The following is a 12,539-nucleotide window of genomic DNA, read 5'->3' as shown; positions in this document are numbered from 1 at the left end:
CTCACATTAATGAATAAGAAGAGAGTATTTTAAAATAATATATGAATATTTTTTTATCCCTCTTATTTGATAATTTTTTTAAAAAAATTAAGACCAAGTTATAGGTAAATCAAAAGTTGAGGGACTGAGTTGCAATGAGTGATAGTTGAGAAATTGAGTTGCAGTGAGTCATAGTTGAGGGACCGAGTTGCAGCGAATCATAGTTGAGGGACTGAATTCCAAACAACAATAACAACAACAAGCCTTTATCCCACTAGGGGGTCGGCTACATGGATTGCAAGATGTCATTGTGCTCTATCATTTATCAAGCTTTTAGGAATATTATTAATTAAGAAATCGCGTTCAACAACTTTCAAAAGTGTTCTCTTAGGCCTTCCTCTACCTCTCTTAATCGGACTCAAAGTTATATGTTCCACTTTTCTCACTGGTGCCTCCCTTGGTCTTCTTTGTACATGCTCAAACCATCTCAATCGATTTTCTACCATATTTTTCTCAATAGATGCCACCCTCACTTTTTCGCGTACGTGCTCATTTTGAATTTTATCTTTATGTGTATGTTCGCACATCCATCGTAACATTCTCATCTCTGCTACTCTAACTTTATGCTCTTACTGTTCCATTAGAGCCCAGCATTCACTACTATATAATATTGCCGGTCTGATAGTAATGCGATAAAACTTTCCTTTAAGTTTATTAGGCACCTTACGGTCACAAATAACTCCTTTAGCTTTTCTCCAATTAAACCACCCAGCTTGAATTCTATGTGAAATATCTCCACTGATTTCGCCATCATTTTGAATAACGGCTCCCAAATATCTAAACTTTTTCACTTGAGGTATAATTTGATCTCCCAATTTCACTTCCAAATTATTGTCGAATAGTCCTTTACCAAATTTATAATATAAATATTCCATCTTACTTCTACTTAGGCGAAAACCTTTCGACTCCAATGTCCTCCTCCATAACTCAAGTTTGCAATTAACCTCTTCTCTTGTCTCTGCTATAAGAACTATATCATCCGCGAAGAGCATACATTTTGGAATTTCCCCTTGAATATGTTCCGTCAAAACATTTAAGATCAAGTTGAACAAATAAGGACTCAGAGATGATCCCTGATATAGTCCAATCTTTATAGGAAAATCCTTTGTTTGACCACTAGGCGTTCTTATACTAGTTTTTACCCCCTCATACATATCTTGTATGGCTTTAATATAAGCAATCCGTACTCCCTTTTTTTCCAACGCTTTCCAAAGCACTTCTCTTGGTATACGGTCATAAGCTTTTTTCAAATCAATAAAAACCATATGTAGATCTTTATCTTTACAACAATACTTTTCCATTAATCCCCTTAGTGGATAAATCGTCTCTGTAGTTGATCTACCTGGCATAAAACCAAATTGATTCTCAGAAATACTTGTCTCCAATCTCAACCTGTGCTCAATTACTTTCTCCCACAATTTCATTGTGTGGCTCATGAGTTTAATCCCTCTATAGTTAGTACAATTTTGAATATCTCTTTTATTTTTATAACTAAGAATTAATGTACTTCTCCGCCACTCATCAGGCATTTTCTTGGACCGTAAAATCATATTGAATAACTTAGTTAACCATTTCACCCCTTCTTCACCTAAACATTTCCATGCTTCGATAGATATACAATCAGGTTCGTTGGCTCTACCATTTGCCATTTTCTTAAGAGCTTCCTTTACCTCCTTATCGCGTATGATTCGATAGAATGACAAATTTTGTTCTCCTTCATCAGTTACTAAATCCTCCAAGTTACTAGATGAATCCTCTCCATTATTGAAAAGTTTAAAAAAGCAAGTCTCCCATCTATTTTTAATTTCATCATCTGTAACTAAAGTTCTTCCCTCTTCATCCTTAATACACCTTACCTGTTCTAGATCTCTTGATTTTCTTTTCCTACTCTTGGCAATCTTATAAATATTTCGCTCTCCTTCCTTTGTCTCAAGGCTCTTATAAAATTCTTCAAAAGCTTTAGAACGAGCTTCACCCATAGCTCTCTTAGTTTCCTTCTCAGCCATACGGTACCTCTCCTAATTTTCCTCATTGTTACACAAATGTATGGCTTTAAAACAGTTCTTCTTATACTTAATTTTATCCTGTACACTATTATTCCACCACCAAGACTCCTTATCTCTCGGATCAGAACCTTTTGATTCTCCCAAAACTACTTTTGCAACCTCCCGTATCTTTTTAGCCATATCCTCCCACGTGATATTAGCACTTCCCTGAGATTCTCAAATTCCTTTATCCAAAAGATTTCGCTTGAAAATATCTTGCTTCTCACCTTTTAATTGCCACCACCTAATCATTGGTGCTACTACTTGTCGACGTTTTTGGATTTTACCCATAATACACGCATCAAGGATTAAGACCTTATGTTGTGTCGTTACAGCATCTCTGGGGATCACCTTATAATTTTTACAAAGTCTTCTATCTGTGTTCCTAACCAAAAGAAAATCAATCTGTGACCTTGAGGCTCCACTTTTGTAAGTGATGAAATGCTCATCTCTCTTCTTGAAACAAGTGTTGGGAATTTTAAAATCATACGCCAATGAGAAATCAAGAAGAGTTTGTCCTTCATTGTTTAGCTCTCCAAAACCAAAACCACCATGCACCCTCGCATATTGACCAGCTTCCCTTCCGACATGCCCATTAAAGTTTCCTCCAATAAAAAATTTTTCACTCTGTGGTATGTGTCGAATCAATCCCTCCAGATCCTCTCAAAATAATTCTTTAAGACTGGCTTCTATCCCGACTTGCGACACATAAGCGCTAACAATATTAACAGTCTCACGTCCAATTATAATTTTTAAGGAAATAATTCTATCTCCAATTCTGCTAACTTCTACAACGTTTTTCTTCCACTCCTTATCTATAATGATGCCTACTCTATTTCAATATATATATATATATATATATTTAAATTAAACTTTTTCGGTTCATCGATTCATGAAATGGTTTTTTTGGACCATTTGAAAGAACTTGATTTGCATTTGCCCGTTACTTTAGTTTTGAGCGTTATATTTTATTAATGACCAAAGTGAATGAATAGATGGTATAACAGCCCTCCATTTCAATATATATATATATATATATTTAAATTAAACTTTTAGATTTGTTTTTTAAATCTTATCTATTTCATTGTTTATAATCTTAATAACCATTTATTATTTTTTTTCCGATTTTTTACTTCTTCAATAAAAACAATGATAGGTCGGAAAATATTTCCATAAAAAAAAATAAACAAAGCAAGCAAGAGTATTTAATCAAATATGATTACAATTTTGCCGAGATTTAATCAGATATATGATAGGAAATAGGAATAGATTTTTCTAGGACGTGGACTTCTGTTTCAGGCCAGATAGGGCGCAGGCTATATGGGGAAAAAAAAATCTTTGTTTTTGTGCAAAACACAGCAATTGTTTATTTTTTCCTTGGTTAATTGTTTATTTTCTCTGCACAAAATTCTTCGCTTCACTTATTTTTATTTATAATAATATTATATTATTAATAAAAATTATAAATTTTTTTACATTACTTGTTCATTTTTTTACACAAATTATTTATTTTTTTAATTTTATTTGTTTATATTTATAATATTAATAAGAGTTGTAAATTGCTCCTACCTCAATCATTCATTTTTCTTGTTCATATTTTTCACATGAGTTGTTCGTTATTGATCAAAGAAATTAGGGTTATTCATATTATTTTTCTCAAAATTTCAATTTTAATTCAGCCTAAATGACATCCAGAGCAGTTGAACTGATATTTTAAAATTTTATGAAGTGGATTTTAAATAAGTTTGGTGTAGGGTCATGGAGTGAAAATTTCCCAATAAATATTGGATTCGTAGTGTTATGTGGGGACGTGGCGGATGGTTGGTGGGCCGTACAAGAGAAGTCCCACAAAAGAGTAGGGGCCGCTTTAACAAGATCCTGCAGGGAGGGGTGTTGGGGTTGGGGTGCCAAAAAGGCGAAGTGTTTGGAGGGAGAGCGGGGGACGGAGGATCTTGTTTGTTTGGTGTATCATAATAATGCTGTTTATCACTCTCATGATGATTCCTCGCAATTGCAATTCTTCAAGTCCAAGTCAGCCCTTCTTCCTTCAACGCCATTCTGGAAAGGTACATCCTCCCCCTTTTCTTTGTCGCTACTGCTCCCTTGCTTTTACTTTTCCATTCCCCCTGTTTTCCCCATCCCGTCGTTTTCTCTCGGGACGGTGGACGGAACCCTATTCCATTCCTTCTTCTACATGATCCTCGGAATCAGATTTTAAAGTTGGAACAATGCACAATCCAGTTTGCTTAGCTATGACCAATTTGAATGGATGTAGTAATACGGCAAAGGGAACGTGAGATTTCTTAACCATCGATTTAGGTTTTTTTCAAACAAAAAAGGGCTATTTGTTTTTGGGGACTTAACGCTACCCCGAGAAGCGTACCATGAGAAAGATTCTAATACTCCTCACTGGAAGCGCCTTTGAGCCAACCCATCTCCATGCCCTTTCTTTTCTTTCCTTTTCTTTTCTTTCTTCTTTTTTTTAACGCGTGATTGCCTTTGTTGGATTCACACTGTACTCTGCATCTGCAGATCACAACAACAGTCTGATTCGTTATCATGTTAGTTATCAGTATCTAATCATCTTATCATAGTTCAGGTTGTCAGATCTTTTTTAAACTATTAAATTAAAAGATTATTCATTTGGAAAAAAATAATTTTTTGAAAAAAAAATCTTATACAATCAATTTAAAAGAAGATGAAGTTGGGCCTAACAACAGAAGATAAAGTTATCTTTCTGATCATAGACCATGATTTACTGTTGAGATATATCGAATAAAAAATTAAATGTGTAAACGTTGACCGATAATATACTGAAATACACACCTTTTTTGACTACTTATTCAATTTTTTTATTATTGACGCTGTTTTAGGACTCACTAATTAATTTTCTCCTCCTTAAGCATGTAAAGAACAATGCTTTATAAGGCCATGGCTTTTATATTTCCTTTTACCCCTGACATTTTTTTTGGGTTTAATTTACCCTTTCTACTTTTACTGACTGAATAGTCACTAGAATGCATCCAAGTTTCTACACAACATGCACACTATTACCGTTGTCATGAATATTCCAAATTAGTTCTTCATCACATGCCATGGTATTACAAAGTGTTGGTGTAATTCTCTTCATAATATTTTCAGACAGACATCTGTCAAACATGTGGTGATAAAGGAGATTTGAAGCGGCTCATATACTGTGTACAGTGTCAAGTTTCTGCTAATCACAGGTATACTGTGTCGCAAGAATGGTGCGCCCGTTTTTTTGGGTCTGTAATCTTATTATTTGCGAAACATGCCTGGTTTTTTATGCATCTATATGTATATATGCGTAGTTATTGTATAGGGAAGTTCCATAAAGACGACGACGGAACAATCAGCTGGAAATGTGAGGAATGCTCTCTAAATGATGCCAAATGTAGATCGACGCCATTGAGGAGAAGTGCACGCATAAGTCAAGCCACTGAAACTAAACATAACGGGGTGAAAAGCGATAGGGAGAGCCATGAAGAAGCCTGTGTGGGCCAGTCGTGTAAGGCAGAATCTTCCGATGAGAATCAAGAATTGCCTATTAAGAAGAGAAGACACTTGGACATTAAAGACGAGAAGTTCTTGTATGAGGAGTGTGAAACACCTACGAGTCCTTCAAATATTCCGTCGCACCAGCCGAAATCGGACCCTGAGAAATATGCGGACACTAAAACTGTGAACAGTGGATCTATTGACGGACCTTATCCTGAATGTAGCAAATATAGCCAGGCCGAACCAGTACCTTCTCCAGCTTGGAGGTATACTTCTGTTCTGTATTTACTAATTCGGCGATTGTATTAATGTTGTTTGGATGGAATTTCAGGGAATTTAACTGGTCTTAATTTTTCATCACTCTGCAATCCCTTGTTTTGAAAATTAGTCGTTGCGGAGGAGTTTGCACTTGCACATGTTTGAATCTAATCTGTAGTCTGTGTCTTTTGTTGAGACAGTAGTGTTGCTTGTCTGCTTTACAGCGCTCTTACGGAGTCGTTTAAGACCATGTTTGGGTAGGAGTTAGGGCGAAGTCTAATTGCGGTCTCGTTGGACTCAAACTTGGGGATTTATTTTGGTACCCAAACTTTGGAATTGTTCTCAACGAAAGGGTAATGGGAAGACTTCAGTTTAATTTTTGTGTCCAAATCCGATATCGTGACTGGGTTGTGGCATGGGTTGTTAAGCTCTAGTTCAGTGTCTTCTTCTGATCTGTGGTTGGGCTTTCTTCAACTCTAGGCCATAATCAAGTCCGATCTGGAGCGTGGGGTCTATTTTGAAAGTCAACCAGAAAGTGAAAGTATTTGGAAATCTCTATGTTTTTTCACTTATCAGCCTGATGATAATCGCTTGGAATTTCTGAAAGGAAGTTTTTTGTCTGAAAAAAAAAAATGTAATTTGGTTTTCATTTGTAGGCCAAAAAAAAAAATTGCTGGTTCTGAATACACACGCGTGTTAAATTGGTATGTTAAATATTTAGAAGCTTGCATAGTGTTTTCGTTCTATCTTAACTCCGTCCAAAATTTAATGCAGAACCAAGTATATTGCTGACCGGAGGGGATTGTTTCCACTTAGAAGTTAAAAGTGCCAAATGAGCATGTATTATAATATTCGAGTTAATAGTGGCAGTTTTGATGTTAAATTATGGACGGAGATTGAATGGAACGATAATTTTGTGGGTATTGAAATGATTTAGGAGCTGAATTATAAGAATTTAAAACAAGGACAGCCAGTTTTTTTTTTTTTTTTTTAAATCGTGTCTTTGTCAAGGGCCACACTAGAGTTCTCCTCTGTAGAGGTTTCCCTTTATTATATTTTGTCAGATAAAAATTCTAAAACACGCTACTTTTTTAGTATGAACTGCAAATTAAGCACAAAAAATATACTTGCGTTTCTCCTTTATCAAGCTCTTTGATTTGTGATTGAAGCAAAATACTTTTAGTGAAAATCATTTTTAATACTCTCTATACTCAAGATTGATTAAATTTCTGTCTAAGGGTAAGTCTTGCGCATCATTAGGGGGGAAAACCATGCTGAGTTTTGTTCACTGTTGACAGGGGGCAATTGAGAATCAACAAGGCGATTGTCCTGGGCGTGGGCGCGCATGTATCAGTCATAGCCTGCTCAAAAGTGCATTCTACTGTGAGTGGTCTGCCCCCAGTCGTTGACGTCAAGTTGTTTTCAAGGTTTGACATATGGCCGCCGAGTTTTCGGAGGTCGCCTCCTAGTAACGATAGCATTGGTCTTTATATATTTCCACAATGTGAAAGGTGCGTTTTCTCGTTGCTTTCCGCTCTAGTGCTTGATTCCCACCAACTGTTTAAAATTCCTGAGATGAGTGTTTTTCCTGATCAGTGACGAGAAGGTTTTTGATGGGGTGATGAGGGATATGATCGAGCAAAATCTTTCTCTCAGGGCAATCATCACACACAACGTGGAGCTCCTCATATTTTCTTCCCGCGTATTACCTGTAGAAACTTGGCGTAGGCTGACTAAATGCAGATTGATAAGATAACACTCAAGTATTTATATTGTTGCTGGGTAAGATTAATATCAATGTGAGCGTGGTGTTGTTTTGCATTGCAGGAATGCGTGGAAAGTATTATCTGTGGGGCGTTTTCAGGCAAAAAGGATCAAGTGAAGATACTGGGTGTGCAACTAGCTGATCACACATTGGGAAATGAATCTGTATCAGGTTAGAGTGAAGTGAGCGTTATGCCGAATGAGAATGACATATGCTGGAACAAAAGATGCCCCACCGCAAGACACACACGCACACGTTCTCTCTTTTCTAGTGATAGAGTGAACAGTAGAATCCTTTACAAGAAGAGGTTGCAACTTCCCTCGCATGCACATGCATGCCTTTCAATTATTTATTACCAATTTTAGTAAGAAAGACATCATTAACCATGCCCTTCGTTCATGAATTGACATTCTGGCTCTCAAATTAACGTTGTACTACCAAACCTTGCCGGGTGGGAAATAAAAATAAGACGGTAGGAAAGGATTGAACGAGCCTCCTCAAGATCCATGTTGCCAATAACGATCTTGAAAGAAAGTCAGATGCAGAAGAATGAAAACCTCCAACAAAAGCAGCGTTACCTTGCTTACTTTTAAATGCTATATTCAACTTTGCTTTGCCGGGGCCGCGGAAGTCTTCTCTGAAACCACCACTCCTCTCTTCTGGCAGGAAAAAAAAAAAACAGAGAAAAAAAAGAAACAACCACTCTTTCAAATGACTTGTCTCACATAGCCAGGACCATGCCACCCTGGCAGGTGTTGAACTTTCCTTTGCTGCTTCTGTGGCCTCGGCTTTTACTTTGACTCTAGAATTCTAATCTCCATTTTGTCTTGATTCTTGAATCGACCCCGGTTGCTACCTAGAAGCACTACAATGGCTTCCTCGAATTCCAACACCACTTTTCTGATTATTATCAAACGCCACCACTATCTATTTGTGTTGACTCTCATGCCAATTTCTCCCCCCTTCTATATATTTATTTAATGACTTTATGTTTCTTAAGAAAAACATTAGCACTATTATCACCAAACTCCCTTTTAGATTTTTGGTGCAAACAATAAATATGTATTCAACGTGCTAATGGAGCGATGCTCATCTTCCTGCTTTAAACCCCTGAAACAAAAATATCATTCATCATCAAATGTAATAGTTTAGGAGTCATGGAAAAGTAAAAAGGGAAAAAAAAAAGGCAATCCGGGGAAATTAAAACTGAAATATCATCATCATCATATGAATCGCAAATTACAAAATTACATAGGGAGAGATCAATAATTCAATAGAATCCACAAACTCAGGAGTCAGTAATAACTAATAATAACCGTGATAACTGTGGACCAAAGAACCCGGCTCTGACAAAAGTCGGCGAATGTTAGATCCTCTGGCAGCTTCTTTGCTGCCTTTCATGCAATTCCAAATTTCCAACAACCAAGCTTATTTACCCCAAAAATTTACTTTGAAAAAAAAAGGAGGACAAAAAAAAGGAGGACAACTCAGTCAAAGATACTGAAGACGTCTGGTGACGGAAGCGGAGAAGCTATGGACGTCGAAAATAAACCCGATGGGCTTCCCAGGAAGCTATTCGCTGACCAGAACGGGCTCAAATCGTGCAACCACGAGAGCGTTTCTGGATCAGCTGCCGGTGAGAACATATCCGACGATATCCCCGGCAAAGTTCCCGGTGTCGGCGATAATATGCCGTGGAACTGGCTCACTTCCACACCTTCCAAGAGATCCATCATTTCATCTCCATTCTGAAACCTTTCTTTCTCAGACGGGCTCGTCTTCTCAATCGACGCCAGCCTTGCTGCCGGTGAAACATCTCCGGATCTGGAGGAAGGGGATGACGGGCCGGTGAGACGTTGCACGACCTTCATGAAGTCGTCGACGGGAACGTGAATGACCTTAGGAGATACAGAATAGATGATCACCGGCTGCGGTTGCTGCTGCCGGGAAGGCCCCGCCGCCGGATGGTGGGGGTGCGGCGGAAGCGGCGGCTTTCGGATCTTGTGAGATTCTTTGCTGACGCTGAGCGGGGAGGGACGAGGGCCTTGGAGTTGGAGCTCTCTTCTGGACGGGGGAGGCGCACCTTCGCCGGCGGGAAACCCCGGCGGATTCATGATGAATGTTGGAGATCAGAGAGGAATCTAATAGGTTAGGTATCATGTTTTATGAATTTTTTCCACCAACGAAATTTATAGTCATTAAAGCCCATTTATTGACTTTTCCGAGAGTTTGTTGACTGAGATACACGCCCTTGCAAAGACTTTTCCCACTTTGAAGTTTTGCATCCATTTTTGTTTTTGTAATAAGATATAATATCACCTTGTTTTAGCCTTAAGATATGTATTCCCATTGTAACCTATTTCTGCGTGACGAGTTAATTACGCACTAGTAAATGCTTCATTGGCCAAGTATTCATTGTGCAATAGCCAATGCGTTTTTCCGGCACAATAACATTCAAAATTTGCAGTCCTTTCAAATGAAGATTACCGAGACGTAAATTATTGCCGTTGTCTGTTCTATTTTCGCTTTTCGGCCTGGAAAAAGTTTGTTGTCTGTGAAAACAATAAATATTTGTCAGTGTTCTATTAAAAGGTTAAGAAAGATTAAATGCTGCACGTTAATATTTTATGTTAAGGAACACTGATATTAGCCCAAAGAAAATAATAATTCATATACAAATATACAACTATTGCTTGAGCGTAAACATGGGACTTGACATTTATTTCCAAATTCTCTGTTTTCGTCTTCATTGAAAGAAGATTTTCAAACCCTCCGATGGGGGGGGGGTTGTTCTAGTTTTCATATTAAAACTATATCATATAAATAATGAAATCCTTTTTCTGGTTATGTCTCCCTTTTGCCAGGAAAAGAAGAAGAAGAAGAATTGTTATCTTTCGTATTTTGACTTGGGTTTTGACTTGAATCTTGATCTACCAATTTTGTTGTCGTGCAGAACACAAAATTGCGGAAAGAATAACAAAAATCGGAAAGCGGTCGAGAAGATTGGAACAAGCTCAACACTTGCATTTGTGACGAGTAAAGCGATTTTAAGTTACTTGAAGTTTTTGGGTCGTGCTTTGAATGAACGGATTAACTAATGGCTGCGGTATTTGATTGATTTGAATTGAACTCCATTGCTCCAACAACATATTCTCACAAAAGCAACAATCTCTTGACCAACAAGAGGATCTAGTGAAAGCGGTTAGTGAAATATCAACAATCTTTTTTTTTTCTTTTAATAAAAATATCAACAATCCTTTAATCTCTGACGCTCGTAACAAACAACTTGAGACCCTGGGAAGCTGTCACAAGCTGGAAATTTCAGACAGGTTGAGAAGCAACTGTTTTTAAAGCCCAAGGTAAAGGAGGCCAAACAATGGGTAGCTATCTCTTTATCCAAAGTTAATTCTCGAGTCAAAAAGTGGTGTGCTCTTGGACTTTTATTTGGGTCCGTCCATTTAGAAGTCCACAAGCCCAACACACACAATTGGATTCTATTCAACAAATAAATGGACAGTTATTTGACTCTACCATCATGGAAATTTGAATGGATTCATCTAGACAGGTGATAAGTCAAAACTGGGTTTAGGGACCAATTTGCAAGGAGATTGGCTATTTGCTGTACCGAGATGCCGAGGGAGTTTAGGACCCTCATCTTGTGCATTAATGTTTCGTTTTGAGTGGGCTTAGCCCCGTTTGTTACCAAAAGAAAAAAAGTTTAGTGGATGGGGTGAAGAAGATTGTGGCATGAACATGATGGTGTGAGCATTGTAGCTACCTCAAAATTCTTGAGCAACAAGTGGAGGGAGTTGAGGTGACATTTTGAGATATTTATGTTTTATTATGGCTCCGTCCATCAATGCCATCCATAGTTACTTCCACCATAATTTGTTGAGGCTTTCTTCTACAGCCAAGGAAAGGACCGAAACAGACGGCTTGCCTTGCTTCTGTGTTCTGCATTCTGCTTTGACAGCATTGCTTAGCCTTGTAGAGTTCAGTTATGACTTGTGACCTCAAACAGACGACTGGGGATTCTCAGGTAATTGTTATATATTTATTTTTGTGACAGGAAGCAGCAGATGCGCCAAACACAAGGTCGTAAAGCTGATCTGCGTTATTTATTTTTCATGGGTAGGAATCATCCTCACGTCCATCAACAATTTTTTAATTTCTTTCATACTCTGTTTTCAATGTTTCGGGTCGCTTTAGCTTCACCTCATGAGTCTCATGTTCTGTTCTTTAGTGAACCGAATGTGTTTAGCTTTTGGACCTCCCTTGCAATCATAACCTAATAACTAAGATTTACTTGAGATTTCAGGCAAATCAAATGTAATGTTAACAAGTCTGATATATTTGCTGTGTAAAGCCAATTTAAATGTTCAGGTTCTTATTAATTTCCACACACTCTATGAAAAATGTGAAATATCGCAGAGCATGGGTTCAAACCATCACGAGAGAAGTGCTTTTAGTTCAAGAATGTTTATGTGGCAATTTTTAAGTGTTTGTTCTTTTTAATTAAACTTACATTAAAATAATTCTTAAGATTATGATTAATTAAATATTTCCACGTTACATCAAGTGTTAAAGCATAAGAAATGGCATGATATATAGAGCAAAACTTAGATGCTTATATTTATATATTCAATATATTTTTTATCCACTTAGAATACGTGAAAAAAGAGGATGGGTGTAAAACATATTTGTCCTAATTTAATTGAAAAAAATACTTTAAATACATCGCGTAAAATTTTACTTATGTGTAAACTTCATTGATGAGTAACATCTTTTTATTAGATTATATGGTGATAAACTTAATATTCAAAAGATACTAACAATCTATATCTAAATATAATATAAAAATTTAAACAAACCAGCCACATTACTCATTTAATTATGTGATACAATACATTAAA

The 12,539-nt window shown here is 37.1% G+C and overlaps 2 protein-coding genes across 3 annotated transcripts; one reads left to right on the top strand and one right to left on the bottom strand.

Moving 5' to 3' along the window:
* The first annotated feature begins 3,977 nt into the window (after positions 1-3,977).
* Positions 3,978-12,020, top strand: LOC129320163 (uncharacterized). Of its 2 annotated transcripts, XM_054965406.1 has the most exons (7): positions 3,978-4,150; positions 5,226-5,311; positions 5,417-5,869; positions 7,160-7,372; positions 7,458-7,572; positions 7,689-9,774; positions 10,580-12,020. In XM_054965406.1, exons 1-6 carry the CDS (start codon positions 4,061-4,063, stop codon positions 7,800-7,802), a joined length of 1,071 nt encoding a protein of 356 aa, XP_054821381.1. In that variant the 5' UTR covers positions 3,978-4,060; the 3' UTR covers positions 7,803-9,774; positions 10,580-12,020. The 2 variants fall into 2 exon arrangements, with proteins under 2 accessions (XP_054821381.1, XP_054821382.1); XM_054965407.1 differs by lacking the exon at positions 10,580-12,020 and having other exon boundaries at positions 7,458-7,585; positions 7,689-8,049.
* Positions 8,824-9,740, bottom strand: LOC129320165 (protein MKS1-like). Its single transcript, XM_054965409.1, has one exon. It carries the CDS (start codon positions 9,738-9,740, stop codon positions 9,114-9,116), a length of 627 nt encoding a protein of 208 aa, XP_054821384.1. The 3' UTR covers positions 8,824-9,113.
* Positions 12,021-12,539: the final 519 nt, after the last annotated feature.

This window comes from Prosopis cineraria, unplaced genomic scaffold, assembly GCF_029017545.1.
Source record: "Prosopis cineraria cultivar Desert tree isolate PC_DT_omini unplaced genomic scaffold, ASM2901754v1 PC9, whole genome shotgun sequence".
NCBI lineage: Eukaryota > Viridiplantae > Streptophyta > Magnoliopsida > Fabales > Fabaceae > Prosopis > Prosopis cineraria.
This window is presented reverse-complemented; position numbering and strand designations above follow the sequence as displayed.